The following is a 17,280-nucleotide window of genomic DNA, read 5'->3' on the forward strand; positions in this document are numbered from 1 at the left end:
GGTTTGTTTGTGTTTTGTTTTGTTTTCAGGCATATTGTGCCCGGAAAAGGGAGGATATTTCCATCCTTCCTCACCATCCAGGGGTCGCTTGAATAAGTTCTGGTCTGTGAAGATGTAACTAGAGGCTTGGGATGAGTCTACTGCCCCAGTTTGCTGCTCTCTAGAATGCAGGTGAATGGCCGAAGGCCATTTAGCCCTTTAGTCCTGTGAGGCAATTGAAGAATGTCGGCCTCTGGTGAGGATGCAGAGCAGAAAGACGGGACCTGGTTTCCTCGTGGTACCTGGGAGACCCCACCCCAGCTCTGCACTGCCGAATCCTAGATTTATTTTTTACCTCAGAAAGAAGTAAACATCACTCTTGCTTAAGCCGCTGCGTTTGTTGTTGTTGTATGTAGACATACCTAATCCTAATTGAATGGAACAGGAAGGTCAGTTAAGAGGCTATTATAGTAGTTAATCCCAGCAAGAGATGATCGTAGCTTGGGAACAGATTGCGAGCAGAGGCGGTGACTGGAAGCGGCTGGACTTGTTTTTAAGTGTACGGCTCAGAGGCATTAGGTACATTCACACTGTTGTGCAACCTTCACCGCCATCCATCTCCAGAACGTCTCATCTTCCCAAACTGAAACCCTGTTCCTGTTAAACAATAACTTCCATCCCACCCTCCCCCCAACCCCAGGAAACCACCTTTCTACCTTATGTCTCGATGAATTTGCCTATTCTAGGTACCTCATGTAAGTGGGATGGTACAATATTTGTCTTTTTGTGACCGGCTGCTTTCATTTACCATTGTGTCTTTAAGGCTCATCCATATTGTAGCATCCTTTTTAAAGCTGATTGATATTCTAGCAGTTTTATTTGACTGTAGCACTGTGGAACATGTGTGTGCATGCATGAGAGAGAGAAGGAAGGGTGAAAATGACTCCAGGGTTTACCACATGAGTACTTGGACCCCTGGTCATGCTCTTTACTGAGATGGGGAGCGGTGGGGCAAGAGTAGGTTGGAATAATAGGTCTGCAGTGCCTATTAGACATCCCAGGGGCAGTGTCAAGTAGATAGTCAGATATACAGATTGGGAGTTCAAGGCTGAGGTTCAGATAGGAGATAGGAACTTGGGAACAGTTGAGTCAAAAGATGGTATTTAAGCTTACTGTAAAACTGGAAGTGAGTATAACTAGAGAACCAGAGGGAAAATCCAAGGATGAGTAAGCCCTAAGGCACCACAGTATTTAGAGGTGAGGAGATGACTCAAAAGCAGCCTAGGAGTCTGCTGAGGGAGCAGCCAGAGCATGAGGGAGAGATGGACCAAGTGCAGTGTCTTGGAAGCCAAGAGAAGCAAGTGTTTCAGGAAGAAGAGGGGGGTCCCACTGTCTCAGATGCTGCTGGGAGGAGGTGGAAGACCCCCTTCCCCACCTCAGCCCAAGACTTGGCACAGCTCTCACCAGTAGGAATACCATATGAGTAACAAAGACTGTCAGTCAGATGGGCTTGGTGAATCCTAGCTCAGTGAAGAATCCCAGGTGAGGCATGTACTGCCATGTCATCTGGGATGCAGAGGCTTCTCCTCAGTGTGGTATGGTGGAGATAATGTTGATGGAGTGGATTTCCACTTGTGAATTCCCCATCTGTTTTTTTAATCATCTCTTCCATTGAGATAGTTATTTTTTTTAACTTATTTATTTTAGAGAGAGAGACAGCGTGAGCAAGAGGGGCAGAGGGAGAAGGAGAGAGACTCTCAAGCGCAGAGCCCAACGCAGGGCTCAATCCCAGGACCCCAGGATCATGATCTGAGCGGAAACCAAGAGTCGGATGCCTAACCAATGGAGCCACCCAGGCGCCCCCAGTCGAGATAGTTTAGTATTTTCTTCTTAAGTCCAGTGCCTTAACCACTCGGATGTCCCAATGATAATATTTTCTTCTTGATTGAAGTGACAACTTTTTTTTTTTAAAGATTTTATTTATTTATTTGAGAGAGAAAGAGCACAAGCAGGGGGAGAGGCTGAGGCAGAGGGAGAAGCAGACACTCCGCTAAGCAGGGAGCCTGACACAGGACTCGATCCCGGGACCCTGGGATCATGACCTGAGCCGAAGACAGACGCTTAACCTACTGAGCCACCCAGGCATCCCAGAAGTGACAACTTTTAATGAAAAATACACTCATATCAACAAAAAGAATTTCCTCAACTCTAATAGGCTCCCAGGCCATAGGCTTGTCTAGGTGACTTAAATATATTTTATCTGTGCCCTATAGAAACCCACAATATTACTTTGCTTGTTTATGGAGGAAACTTGCATTTTCAATGGAAAAATTACTAGAAGAGCAGAGTCCTTTGTTTACCATAATTAATGTGGACTTAGTTACCTTGAGTAGCCTTTCACGTTTTCATGTCCTGAATGATATTTTATAATTATCCTAATTAGTTATGCTAAGATTTACAGCAATGTAGCTAAAATATAAAACTTCCTATGTGTGTTGGCATAGTAATAAATTCTTGATATATTTTCTTTTGGAAAGCAGGCTATAAAACAGAACATATAAACATAATCTAGTTTTTTTTTTTTAATCTACAGGTACAAATATAGGCTGTATAGGAAACATGTAATCAGTGGTATATCTATTTAGTGATATTTGGTAAATTTTTATTTAGCTGATCTTTTTTCCCCTAATTTGTTTGCAATGATTATGTATTACTGATATAAAAGATTTTGTGCACCAGAGTGCTTAGCCCATGAAGTAGGAGTTCAGAAACTGTCTCTGTTGATCTTTTCACCAGCAGGCAAGAGCAGCAGCATGTCCAGAGGCAGAATATAATCTTGTATGAATAATTAGTGTTTGGTGTTGATTCAGTCACCCTCGGGCACGTGTTAGCTTTTCTTTCCTTTCCTTGTTCTCTCTCCTGTACATAGTATGGCAGCTTGCTCTAGGTTAATACGGACTACAGAGATCTTTCTTCATTTGTTAGTTGCCGTTTTTTAAATTTTTAAATATTTAAACACTCACTGTAATCGGTTTTTAGGTCAGACTGCACATAGTTTCAGTAAGTTTGCTTTTTGCATTTTTATACTGTAATCTAATCTTTGCAGAGCACTTTCCATAGCCTGGGCATGGTCCACTGCATTCTCTATTCCTCTAGAGACACATTTAGGTCTCTATATCACATTCTGGTCTGTTGGTTAGGTCATTATGTAATAACTCTGGAATTATCATATGAACAAAAGAGCGAGGTTGAGGCTACTTGGAACCAACTGTTACGTTTAAGGTAAAAGTAAATATTGCAGAAAAAGAAATGATTGAATGACTTTGGAATTTCTAATAAAAACAGCCAATCCAGATCGACTATTTCATTCACTCTAGACTTTTAAACTGGTCAGAAATAAATGCTAGAATTCCTGGGAATGTTTGACAGTGTGGTATATGTGACAGTTTTATTTGTTCTTCTCTCCAGGGATGTGAGAAAGACAGATTGTTAAGTGAGGTTGAGTAGAAAATGAACTTGGTGAGACACTGTGTGTTTTAACATGAAAATCACAAGGCATGTTGGGAGATGGAGTAGATTTGGGTATTCCATCATCCCAACACAGGGATATATTCAGGGCTGAGTCAGGCCTTGCTTGGCCCTAGAACAACAATAACTAAAACCAAATTTTGAAATAGTCTAGGAAGGTAGAGTTTCATTAATCCTCAGCATCAGAAAGCGTGGTCTTTTGGGATTCAAAATAGGGTGCCCTTACACTAAAATCTGTTTTAATCGATAAAATGTAAACATCACCAAAAAGAAAAGGATTTCTGGTTTTCTATCAACACAACACACGTAGCAGCAGATGTGGTATGTGTACATGGATATGAGAAAGTGAACTCATACCCTTTCCCGCCGCCATCAGGGAGTTCCAGAAAACAAGGTTTCCTTTTGGTAGATCCTTGGTGGCTGTTCATAATCCAGAATGCTCTGTGGACATTGAGAGGCAGGAGTGGCAAGGTCGCTGGTGGTCTCTATTCAGGAATCGGGCCTTTATGAGGAATTTAAGTCACGTTAAAAGGTTTCTCTTAATGCAGAAGTCTGAAATTGGCCTGAAATTCCATCAACTTGGGATGCCTTGAATAGATTAACCTTTTTAAAATTTGTTATTTATTTAATTTTTTTTTTTTTTTTTTTTTTAGTTTTATTTATTTAAGTAATCTCTACACCCAACCTGGGGCTCGAACTCATGACCCGGAGATCAAGAGTCCCATGCTTCTCCAACAGAGCCACCCAGGTGCCCCTAGATTAATCTTTAAAAAATGCAAATGCCGATTAATTCCAGTTGCTTTATTTGTAATTCTTAAATGAGACTGATGTGTTGAAGTTCTGAACAGGTGTTTTTGGGTTTGGAATTCCTCAAGAGGTGGGAGAAGCTGCTCTTTCTCCTAAGCCCCTTGTACACTCTCCCTGTTTCACATTGCTATTTCCAGCCAGTCTTAGCAGCTCTTTCTGCTGTGGAATCATAAACTTTGAAACTCATGCTATCTAGGAGTGCCACAGGCTACGCCACTTGATACTTTTGCCCCAGTCCCTTTTCTACTGCCAGAGATGACAGAGCCATGCCTCTCAGTCTCTGTTCCCACCCCAGGGCCTGACACCACGCAGGAGAAGTCAGGGTTCCTGCACAGGGCTCCTCCCCTTTTCTTAGTAGCCACCACTATTATGGCTGCGTCCTAGATCTTATCCTAGGGAGACGGAGTGGCCTGGTGGTTAGGAACATAGCTTTTGGAGTCGAACATACCTGGCATCAGGTCTCTGCTCCAGCTCTTGGAGCAGGCTTCTTTCTCGAAGCTTCAGTGTTATCATCTGTAAAATGGATGCATTTCGTTGCTTCACTGCAAGTAAAGTGTTTGGTATGGGTTAAGCACTCAATAAACAGCTGCTGATAGAGCTGCAGGTGTCTGTCCACTGACATTTTAAACTCCAGTGTCTCTGACTGCCCCGTTCACCCGGTCCCCAGGTTGTCACATCTGTTCTGTAGCCTCATGGAATCCTGTAGTCCAGGCAACGTTCTCCACATGAAGGACAAAATAGCTGCCCACGGCCCTGAGGTCACATGCTTTCAAATTCACAACATTAGAGTCTGTATTTCCTTCCAGGTTTGTCAGGAAGACCCAAGGACTGGCCCGGGTCTAGGTGGAGGCCAGTGGGATCTGTTTCAGGAGGAGACCTGGGCTGTGACAGGAGATGAGCAGAGGCAGGCTGAAAGTGGAGCTCTGTCCTCTCTCGAGATGGTCGTGTTTATGCATTTGTTGCTTTAAGCCTTTAGAGCAGATATCCTGTGAAATACCTTTTCCAAAGTCCAGGGTAGCCATTGATTTGATTGGCTTTTACTGAATTGTTCACAACACAGATATTTTGTTGTAGCTCTAATTAGGACTGATGCTCCATGTATCATGGGGTGGGGGTGGAGGGTGCCAAGCTCTGGTTCTCATCATTCCTTGTTTACAGGGAAGAAATTTAGATTAAATGATTCATCCAAGGGGCTCCTGGGTGGCTCAGTTGTCAAGAGTCTGCCTTCGGCCCAGGGCATGATCCCAGGATCCTGGGATCGAGCCCCGCATCGGGCTCCCTGCTCTGCTGGGAGCCTGCTTCTTCCTCTCCCACTCCTGCTGCTTGTGTTCCCTCTCTCCCTGGCTGTCTCTCTCTGTGTCAAGTAAAATAAAATCTTTAAAATAAATAAATAAATAAATAGATAGATAGATAGATAAATAAATAAATAACTCATCCAAGGTCAAACATGTAAAAATGGTAGAGACAACATACCGAATGTCTGCCTTTTAAACTGTCCTGCATCATCTTTCCTCCACTTTTTCCTGCAGCATACTCCTCCTCCTTTCACTATCCTACCAAGAGTGGCACGCTTCCCACCCCCATCCTCCCATCAAGCAGCAGTGTCCTATTCTGGACCCGGGGACCCTGCATCAGGCTTTTCCCAGAATTTTCCCTTTTAGAAGGGGGACGGGTGGTTTCCTGTTCCCTTAGTCCTTCCCTCAGAGAGCCTTTTCCTTCCCACCTCGCCCCTTTGTGTGCCTTCTCCAGTAGCCCCTGACTTAGCATATTGACTTAGCAGTTTATTCCCCATCATGAGAAAGTAACCCTCATGAGGCACCTGGATGGCTTGGTTGAGCATCCAACTCTTGATTTCAGCTCGGGTCATGATCCAGGGCTGTGAGATTGAGTCCTCCATTGAGTCCTGCATCTGACTCCATGCTCAGCAGGGAGTCTGCTTCTCTCCCTCACCCTCTCCCATAAATCAATCAATCAATCAATCAATCTTTAAAAAAAAAACAAAGAAACCCTCATGAGGACAAGGACTTGCTCATTGTCTTTCTTGTAGTATCCTTTGGCCTTTTGTTGTGCTTTGTACATATCAGGTATTCACATAGTACATATTTATTGAACAAATGAATGACTTAATTGTATTGGTCAAAAGCTGTAAGAATGTGACCCCAGAGCAAAGGGTACCTGGCATCTCCACTTGCCCGCTCTTCCCTCTTCCCTATAGCCTGCCAAGAGGCTGGGGACGGAGGAGGAGGAAGAGTTTGTGTGTCTGAGAAGCCAGCTCCACTCCTCCTGTGTTTGCAGTGTGGGGGGCTTCAGGATACCCTCATTCTGGCCTAGGCCGGTTAAGGTTGAGTATGTGATGTGCCTGGTCTCCGTGCTACCAGCGCACAGCTGTATCTAGCTGTTTCGAGCCTGTTGGAGGCAGTGGGGCACAGACACTTGACCCAGGTGACCACTCTGTTACATCCAGTTTGTGTTCCCGTCACAAAGTTTCATAACCTTCCTGTGCCTCGGTCTTGTCGTCCATAAAATGGGAATGACTTCATACAGTTGTTCCTGGGATGAATTGAGATAATCTGTGGTAGATCTGTAGCGTGCGGAGTGTTCAATTAAGGCTGGCTGCTAGGATGTACAAGACTAAATATATGCTGTTTATTCTGTTCCTGTCACGTGACTCTAGGTTGCTAGGGCCGCTTCCTCTGTGTCCCTCACCCTGCCCTATCTGGCACAGACCATTGATGGGGAGGAGCTTTGAGACAGGTATGAGTAGAAACCCAGGAGGTTTAGGTGGGAGTTCAGCCTCTAATTCTAATTGTTCTCCATAGAGGGCTGATGCTTTGGTGTGAGATTTGCGTGAGTTTGTTTGTTTTAGTTTAGCCCTGGTGACTTCCACAGGGGAATATCAGAGGGAACAAGTGTTACCACTGAGACTTGCCTGACTCTTTCTCCAGGAAGCAGAGCTCTGAACAGAGGGGATGGAAAAGGACAGCATCTAAAATGTGTCCTGGGAGGTGAGAGGGCCCGACTAGAGTCTTATTTTTAGGTGCTTCCATGGATAGGACTGGGCCAGAGGGTGGGCACTGGGGTCCGATTTTAGTTCCTTATAAAGGCAATGGAGGGCCACCTGGGTGGCTCAGTCATTAAGCGTCTGCGTTTGGCTCAGGACATGATCCCAGGCCCCTGGGATAAAGTCCCACATCGGGCTCCCTGCTCAGTGGGAAACCTGCTTCTCCCTCTCCCACTCCCCCTGCTTGTGTTCCCTCTCTCGCTGTGTCTCTCTCTGTCAAATAAATAATAAAATCTTTTAAAAAATAAAAAAATAAAGGAGATGGAAAGAGTTCCCCAAGCTTCACCACCTCCCCAAGGCAGTGCACTGAGTGCTGGCAGCAAGTGGGGCCTCTCAGCTGTGCTCCTACCAGTTGAATAATTTGCAAACTTAATAAAGAAAGTAATTTCTTGAGTAAGTAATCTACTGTGTGAACCAATGAAATATGATAGATCCTCCATGGAAAAAATGTGAATGTTATGGAACATAATAAAAGAGTTGCAGATAGGTTTGTTTTTTTTTTAAGATTTTATTTATTTATTTGCCAGAGATAGAGGGAACACAAGCAGGGGGAGTGGGAGAGGAAGAAGCAGACTCATAGCAGAGGAGCCTGATGTGGGGCTCGATCCCATAACGCTGGGATCACGCCCTGAGCCGAAGACGCTCAACCGCTGTGCCACCCAGGCGCCCCATGCAGATAGTTTTGTTATGGTTGTCAGATTGGGCAAAATCTATGGGCAAAACAACCATAAAAGTTTAGGGGAAGATGTCAATAATCTGGAAGTTCTCTGCTCAAGTTGCTTTGTGAGTGACAAGTTCTTACTCTCTTATTTTTTTTTTATTTTGAATTTTTTTAGAGAAGTTTTTAAAATTTTTATTTATGTATTTATGTATTTATTTATTTATTTGTAAGAGAGCAGGGACAGGGGCAGAAGGAGATGCAGACTCCCTGCTGAGCAGGGAGCCTGATGTGGGACTCGATCCTAGAACCCTGGGATCATGACCTGAGCCGAAGGCAGACGCTTAACGACTAAGCCACCCAGGCGCCCCAATAGTATTTTTTTTTTAATGAATTCTCTACTTTAATGGACTAGTCCCTCAACCAGCTAACTACTGATACATATCAGGAGACTGAGTTTCTACTGTTGTGACAAATAGAGTTATCCAGTATGTTTTGTTGACTCCTAGAGGACTGGTCTGTCCGCTTTGTTTCCTAAGAACTGGAATTATGACATACAGCCAGGCTGATAAAACTATGTTAATAACACTGTTACCGGGGTGCCTGGGTGGCACAGCAGTTAAGCGTCTGCCTTCGGCTCAGGGCGTGATCCCGGCGTTATGGGATCGAGCCCCATATCAGGCTCTTCTGCTATGAGCCTGCTTCTTTCTCTCCCACTCCCCCTGCTTGTGTTCCCTCTCTCGCTGGCTGTCTCTATCTCTGTCGAATAAATAAATAAAATCTTTAAAAAAAAAATAACACTGTTACCAAAATAACTTATATCTTTGGATTCCATTTCTAATAGAATTCCGATGGTCAAACTGACCTTTCAGATTTTCAGTCACATGGCTTTTACTCTGCCTTCTGAATGCTGTGTGCACGTAACTGGAACTGTGGGTTCCTCTGGTTCATTAGGAGCCCAGGGCCAACCAGGGTTAGTGTGAGCGCCAGAGTGCACGTGAGGGGAGTGGAGAACAGGAGTGGGGGGTTGGGTAGGAACTGGGAAGGCCCCATTTGAATCTTGGGGTTTGCTATTTGGTTGAAACATTTTGAGTTGTAGACATCAGGCACCCAGTTGCAAACTTGAGAACAAACCTTCTAAAGCACGGTGACTTTCTAACTTCCTGTGATTTCAGATTTCCGGGTACTGTTACCTTCTGCTCACATTGATAGTTAACGACATATCTCACTGACGCAGCAGCGACCCACAGGCTAACCCCCCTGGCTTTCTTGTTTTCACAGGTGTTAGGGCGATGTTTCTTGACGGTGGTGCAGGTCCATTTCCAGTTTTTGACCCAGGCCTTACAGAAGGTCCAGCCCGTGGCTCACTCTTGCTTTGCCGAGGTGGTTGTGCCAGAGAAAAAGAACAGCAGTGGCGGTGGCTTCTCCGGCATGAGCCCCACACCCGAATTGGAGGAAGCCGTGCGCTCCTGGCGGGGTGCTGCCGAGGTAACCCTGACCTGGGGGAGATGGGTGCCCTGTGTTCAAATAGCAGAGGCTCCAGCAGGCTCCAGCTTGCCTATTGGTTCCTAAAAGAGGAGTTTTGTTTAGAAACGTTTAGTTTTAAGCAGTTACCGTTCGCTTGTTCATTCATTTGACAGCAAACGCCTTGGTGAATGCCCACCACGTGCCGGGCGTGGGTCAGGCACTGGGGTGATGGCCTCTACTCACAGCCTCCTATGAGGAAGGGCCTACAAAAACAGGGTGAAAGAGCTGTGCAGGAGCCCCGAGAAAGGGCCCTGCCTCCAACTAAGGGGCAGTGCAGCAGAGCTTCAAGGAAGGGGCCAGGGAGAAGAGGCTGGAGCTGGCTCCGGAGGATAAGTGCTTAGCCCGGCAGCCAGGTCGGGGTGTGGTCAGTGACGACGCACTTCTTGTAGGCGTTTTAGTACTCCTTGGTGTCCAGAGATGTCCTGCCCTGTTTCTCTCCTCTTTTCACAGCCAACCTCTTGGAAGAATTGTCCACCTCCCCTTTGAGTCGTTCTAAAAACGATTATTATGAAACACTTTAAGCATTTAGGAAACGTCCCATATACCCTATTGTCTTCCTTTTAGCTTCGTCAAGTGAATCTTAACTTTTCACCAGTTGCTTTATGCCTTGTATTTACTTACTCACTCACTCACTTATTTTTAAGTAGGCTCCATGCCCAGCATGGGGCTTGACCTCACAACCATGAGATGAAGAGTCGCGTGCTCTACCAACTGAGTCAGACAGGTGCCTCTTTCCTGCCTTCTATTTTTAACAGAAAATAATATTATTTACAAATGCAGTTGAGTTCCCTGTGTACCTTTTTACAGTCTTACTCACATCCCTTCCTTTGTAGTGACAACCTCTTTTGAATTAGGAGTTTGTGAGTCCTATGCATATTTCTGTATTTTTACTCTGTATCCGTGTATTCGTTGATAATGTAAGTCCTTATTTTGCACAGTACGAAACATTATATAAATGGCATCATTCAACTCAGTGAAATCTGGCGTTCACTCCTACACAAGAACAGGCATTCTCTTGTCAAGGTCACTGGTACCTTCTGTGTGGCCAAATCGAGGGAACCGTTGGACTCCATTCAGCACTCAAGGCAGCATGGGCCCTTGGAGATCCTCTCTTCCTGTGGCATCCCTGAACCAGGCATTAACCTCTTGGGCCATCCTCTCCATCTACTTCGCTAGCCTCCCCTCTTCAACACAGCTTACGGATGTCAGTTTGTCAAGGCTCAGTTCTGGGTGCCCTTCTTCCTATAGGATCTCCTCTAGCCTTGGGACTTAGAACTGCCTGTCGCTGGGGGCCCTCAAATATGTGTGACCGGTCCACTTCTGTGAGCACCAGGCCCCTGTATTCAGCTCTTCCTTACCTCAGGTATCCAGGTGGCTCAGGCTTAGCTTTTCAGGCTTAGCTTTTCCCCACACCCCTGGGGTTCCCCAGATTTTCACCATGCTAACAAATGCTGCCATCCCAAACTGGATCCTTCAGGCAAAAAACTTGAGATTTATCTTCCTATCTTTGCATCATATCTACATCCAGTCCATAAGTCATGAAGGTCCTACCCCCAAAGTATTATCCCAGATCTGTCCCTTTCTGTCACTGCCGTAGTTTTAAGGAATCACTGCTCTCCCCTGACACCTGCAGTAAATGATCTCCCTTCTCTCCTCCCTGTCTTGCCATCCTTCATCACTCTCCAATTAAAAGTGGATGATGTTGCTATTTCTTTAAGGTAAAGTATAGTCCCTTCACCATGACCTGCCTCATCCCACATAGTCTGGTTCCTGCCTTGATCAGCAGCCTTGCCTGTGGCCAGTCTCCCCCTTGCTCATTGGGTTCTGGTTTCTTCGCTGACATGTCTGCTTATCTATCCCACACTTCTGCTGACTGCCTCCTCCTCCATAAACTCATAACCTAAATGCTGATTTCTCAGTGTCTAGGGTGCTCCCTGTTAAAGTTCTGTTTTCCTTGGTGTGTTTTCCTCCATTTTAAATGTTTTAAATGTTTTGTTTGGCCCATGAGGCTGTCAGTTCCAAGATGGTAGGGACCAGGTTGTGGGCTTAACTGTCTATCCAGTGACACCCAACACAGGACCTTGTGGATTAAATATTTGAGTGAAAGAGTCTTACTTACAAAGAGAAGTCAAATGGTTTTAAACTGTGAGACTGTTAGGGTTCAGGGACTGGATGGAATGGTAGTCATAGGAAATCTGTGGAGCTTTGGGAACTATATAACATTATAGCTGCGAAGTACCCTCCTGCAGTTTTGGTAAGTACTACAACTCCTACACCAGAAGAACAAAAGAAGAACAAAAAATTAGCTGTTAAAAGATGTTATTTGTTGCACAAATATTGTTGCAACAAAAATAGACATTTAAAAATTGAAAGAGTTCATCCTGAATTCTTCTTCAATTTCATCAAAGAAATTAAATATATTTTTTGCTGTATTCTCTGGTCCTGATGCATATGGATAGGTAACTTACATTTCATCACTACAAGACATTGATTCGTTTTCTCTTGTTTCTGTGTCTTGTTTATGTACTCTTCATAAACATTTAATGACCAAACAAGAAGTATTTAATTTTTTCTTGCAGATTTTAGAAGTCCTGTTTTTCCTTTAACATTCCAATGTACATTTTTTTCCTGTTCGGTGTGGGTGTGGCTTTTTACTTTGGTGTCGAGGAGCACCCAACCTTATGTGTGCTTTTTTATTATTATTATTCTAGAAACTCCCAAGTGCCAATATTCTAGCTTCTCTGTCTTTTAAAGCCGAGAAATAAAAAATGTGAAGATTTGACATAAAACAAAAATTAATAACAGGCGGGTTTGTCTTCTTCCCAGGGTTCCTTAAGTACAGTGGTGCTGTGTCAGCTTTGCTGTCTCTTCAAGATGCTCAATTTCATCTTCCTAAATTTCTGGCTGCTCATTTGGTAATACAGACAATCCAGAATGTCTGCTGTACATCTAAGGCTTAGACAGTTTCTCGCTTTAATTGAGTTGTTTTAGTTCTTTGTTTCTTGTTTTCTGTGTGTTGCTGATGTCGGTCACATTCTCTGTCACCTCCCGGCCACCGTTCATTGTTGCAGGCGACGTCCAGACTGAGGGAGAGAGGCTGTGACGGCCGCCTCGCAGGCATTGAGGTTCAGCAGCTCTTCTGTTCTCAGAGCGTGGCGATTCCTGAGCACCAGCTCAAGGAGCTGAATGTGAAAATCGACAGTGCTTTGCAAGTAAGCATTTTAGAATGGGCACATAGTGACCCGAGGACAGAAACACGGGAGTGAGTTCAAGTTGTGATGTTGAACCAGTTGGAAAGAATAGTAAGATGGTAGTTGGCCTGAGGTCTTTTAATTAACTATAGAAATTTTAAATTTCTATCGTCACTGGACGTTGTCATTTTATGATCTGCTGTATAATCTTGATTATGACAAAACAATTTCTTTGCAGGCTTATAAAATAGCTCTGGAAAGCTTAGGCCACTGTGAATATGCAATGAAAGCTGGTTTCCACCTGAACCCAAAGGCAATTGAAGCCAGTTTACAGGTACACTTTTCCCTCCGGGAGCTGTCGGGAGCTGTGGTGCGGCAGATTCGCCACCCCAAGCGAACCAGGTGTCTGGGCAGGTGTGCCGTGGGTCACCTCTCCTCTCCTCTCCAAACCTCTCGCAGGGCTGCTGCAGCGAGGCCGAGGCGCAGCAGACGGGGCGGCGGCAGACCCCCCCGCAGCCCATGCAGTGCGAGCTTCCCACCGTCCCTGTGCAGATAGGATCGCACTTCCTGAAGGGCGTCTCCTTCAACGAATCGGCCGCCGACAACCTGAAGCTTAAGACGGTAGCTTTCCGTGGGGTTTCAGCAACCGGTGTGAGCAGGGAAGCAGTTCTGCAGGGAAACCTAAGGGCTTTTGAAGAATATAGATTTAAAAACCAGACTGAAGTCAAAAGCAGGAGATATTAGTAAATTGGCATCTAAAAGCAGACTGTGGTGACTTATCTTAATGAGACATTTGCCAGGTTTTATTCATAGTTTTGTTAAACGTTTAACCTAAAGTGTGGAAGTACACTATAAAATACTATTTATGATTGATGTTTTAGTGGACTTCCGCGAATTAAATAAGTCTTGTCATACTACTGCAGTAACTATGACGATTCGTGGGGCATCACGTGTGCCAGGCATGGCGCCAAGGGCTCCACGTGCGTTAATGCTCACCCATGAGGTGGGCGCTGCTCGGTTCTCTGTTTGATGGATAGAGGAACTAAGGCCCAAGCTCGAAAGCCAGAAAGGAGGAGACTGGAATTTGAGGTTATGCAGTCTGTTTCCAGAGCCTGCATACCTGACCACTTGGTCATCCAAAATAAAGTTGAGGTTTTCATTGGTATTTGTTTTTACCAGATGATTTTGTCTCCTTATTTAGAGAGATTCAGAATTTCAAAATTCCTCAACCAATTTGCATCAGCAAATGGCTATATGATGCTGTATTTGTGCCAGCATAGAAATCACTTGTATGTATTAATGTACGTGTATCCGTATTCTCTGAGGGTATCTGAGGATAATTACTTGAGACATTAAAATAACGTGATTTGGGGGGTGGGGACTGAAACAAAATGTTTTTTTCTCGAGGACTACTATGTACCTGTAAATTCAGTTTGACACATTTTAGAATCTCGTAGAGCTTTATCTTGAGGGGTGAGCTCTCGTCTTCTCAATCCATAGCATACAATGTTGCAGCTGATCAAGGAGGCGGGCTGCTACAATGGAATCACACCCAGGGACGATCTTCCTGTGACTGAAGTACTGAACCAGGTGTGCCCGTCCACGTGGCGGGGCGCCTGCAAGACTGCCGTGCAGCTGCTGTTTGGCCAGGCTGGACTGGTGAGTGAACATGTGGGGTGCACGGGAGACAGAGAGCCGGGAGCCGAGTTTCCAGCAGGGGAGCATGTGGTGTGGGCACAGGTGTGGAAATACTGAGTAATTTTAAAAGCTCTTTGGTACTGCCAGGTGCAGACCACATGGAGACGGTAAAGGAACAGCAGCATCAAAAAGCCTTTTTGTTTTCTTGCATAGAGGGTTAATATGTATTTGCTGGGATCCTAGTTGCAAAATGATGTTGCAGGTTTTCCTCATTTTAAAGAAACCTATACATTAGTAACAATTTCGTGGGGAGGGCCCCTTTGCCTCGCTTGCCTACCCTGGAGCGACAGTGGATGTCTTTCTGAATCTCAAAGGTGCCAGGCTTCTTCCTGTCTCAGGCCTTTGCACTTGGCTGCTCCTTTTACCTGAGAATACTCCTCTCTAGTCTATATGTGACTCACTCCTTAGCTCCCTGATGTCAGTTCAAATACCACCTCCTCTGAGAAACCTCCATGGTATAAGTAGTCCCCCCACCAGTCACTTGGTATCCCAGTTCTCAGTTTATCTTCTTCCGAGTCATAAAATAACAACATCAACTCAGAAATAAGTTTTGTCTTTTCACCTTTGGAGTGAAGAGTAACTTTTGCCAGAGTTGGGTGGGATCAGGAAATCAACATCTGAAATCACCATTTAGCTTTTTGTTTGGCATCTAAGACCCATATAACCTTACATACTTGATCCCACTTTCTAGAATTAAATGACTGCTTTTTTAAAAGCTACAGCATTTTAGTCGGAGGTTAAAGGAAACTAATTCGAGATTAAGAAATTTTAAAAAACTGTTTCTTACTTTAATTCCTACTTTATTCATGAATGGAACTGTGGGGAAGATGCTATCCTTTTGTTTCATGCAGGTGAGGGCTCAGGTGGCCTAGCTCAGGGTGGCGCTGCCTTGTGTAGGGCTAGGTGAGGGCCTGTCCACAGTGGTGAGTTATGCTTCCTTTAGGATCTAGTTCTCAATACAGGAACCCCTAAGAGAAGGAGTAAGCTGGAGACTCCCTGCTGAACTATGTGAGAGCCTGCTGCCTCTAGGAAATTGATCCATATTTCCAAAGATCATTTTAGCTGAAACTAGGATAACCATAGCATAAGTTCTCCAAAAAGGCGTGAGTGAAGTAAGGCGGAAGGACATACAGGCTGTTTTGGGAAAACATTGTAGGTTAAAAAAAAAAAAAAAAAATCCCATGTTATTGAGAGAGCAGAAACTCCTTCCAGTTCCTTACTCCTTGCTCCCAGGGCACCTTTGTGTGTGACTGACAAAGAACCTTTAGAATGTGGCTCTGGAGATGGGCGGAGAGAGGAAACACCTGCCTGGTCCAACAATGGCTGTTACTTGGACAGGAAGTCTTTTCCAAAGGACATTGCAGAGCAGCTGTGGGAACTCTGTTTACAGCAGTGGAAATCAGCTCCATTAGAGGCTGAATTTGGAATCAAAATAAGCAGCTTTGCATGGCTTTTGAAATCTAACAGATTTATTTATTTATTTGTAAGTAATCTCTACACTCAATGTGGGGCTCAAACTCATGACCCTGAGATCAAGAGTCAGACGCTCTACCGACTTGAGCAAGCCAGGCGCCCCATGACAGATTTATCTTAAAAGTGCTTTATGGTCATTTTCTTAAGTTCTTTTAGTTATTTGAAAATACATTCATCATTTTGTCAAAGTCTCTAAATTACCTAGACTACTACATCATCTGTGTAATATTAAAGACTCTACTCCAAATAAGAAGAAATCATTGGGGCACCTGGGTGGCTTAGTCAGTTGAGCCTCTGACTCTTGATTTTGGCTCAGGTCATGATCTCAGGGTTGTGAGATCCAGCCCCACGTCGGGCTCCATGCTGGGTGTGGAGCCTGTTTGGGATTCTCTCTCTCCCTCTGCCCCTCATTACCTCCCCCCTGCTCATGCATTCTCTCTCTCTCTTAAAAAGAAAAAGAAAGAGAGAGAGGGAGAGAAAAGAGAAGAGAAGGGAAGAGAAGGGAAAAAAAGAAAAGAAGAAACCATTGGGAGAAGAATCATCTTTACCTTTCTTGAACTAGTTCTGTTTTTATTGATGGCTGAAGATAAAATGATCCTTTAAAAAAAGCTTCATCCACTTCTAGCTTGTATTCAATCATTACAAATGGACTTTTCTGAAGCTGTGGTTAGATTTTTAATGACGGTTTTACTTCTTTCAAGTGCGTAAAGTAAAAAAAAAATACTAAGATAGAGGAAACAAAATAATTCCTAATTAACATATTTATGGTTTGGAAAAAGTACTGAAAGTGCTTATAAAGTTCAGTACATCCGGCACCCAGAATTTGGTTTCTGTTCATTGAAGTATTACTGTCTTCAGTCGTGTTTATTACTTGGATTTGTCTTCATGGGGCTCTTGATGGCCCCTGCACAGCTGTCTTGCCATGGGAATCATTCTTGCCAGAGTCACTCAGCATCAGTAGGCTCATGTATTAGATTTGTTTGTGATCCGTTTTCCTTTCGGAAAGCTGACTGTTGTTTCTTTCTCTCTCTCTCTCTCTCTCTCTCTCTCAGGTGGTAGTTGACACAGCACAGATTGAGAATAAAGAAGCCTATGCCCCCCAGATCAGTTTAGAGGGCTCCAGAATTGTGGTTCAAGTCCCATCCACATGGTAATATGACTCTTATATTAACACAAGCCTAGGCTCTGATTGAAGTTTGCACATCTTTGGAAAGATTGCTTTGTTTTGGACTAATTCTGTGTTAGGTGGTACATCAGGTCTTGCAGGTACACGGGCAGTGATATGTCCTGGTTATCGGTCCACGATAAGGAAGCCAGGATGTCTGAAAAGTAGTCTTTTTGACCAATAATGTAAGTAA

At 44.4% G+C, this 17,280-nt stretch overlaps 1 protein-coding gene across 7 annotated transcripts in view; it reads left to right on the top strand.

Moving 5' to 3' along the window:
* The window catches only part of GARRE1 (granule associated Rac and RHOG effector 1), a 78,643-nt gene that overhangs the window by 44,978 nt on the left and 16,385 nt on the right, over window positions 1–17,280 (top strand). For all 7 annotated transcript variants that reach the window (XM_045796189.2, XM_045796192.2, XM_045796193.2 and 4 more), the window contains 6 exons: window positions 9,315–9,521; window positions 12,632–12,772; window positions 12,990–13,085; window positions 13,211–13,372; window positions 14,252–14,410; window positions 16,975–17,072. In XM_045796189.2, coding sequence (XP_045652145.2) covers window positions 9,315–9,521; window positions 12,632–12,772; window positions 12,990–13,085; window positions 13,211–13,372; window positions 14,252–14,410; window positions 16,975–17,072 — 863 coding nt within the window. The remainder of the gene's footprint in view (window positions 1–9,314; window positions 9,522–12,631; window positions 12,773–12,989; window positions 13,086–13,210; window positions 13,373–14,251; window positions 14,411–16,974; window positions 17,073–17,280) is intronic.

This window comes from Ursus americanus, chromosome 21 (genome assembly GCF_024610735.1).
Source record: "Ursus americanus isolate L20-20 chromosome 21, mUrsAme1.1.p, whole genome shotgun sequence".
Taxonomy (NCBI): Eukaryota; Metazoa; Chordata; class Mammalia; order Carnivora; family Ursidae; genus Ursus; species Ursus americanus.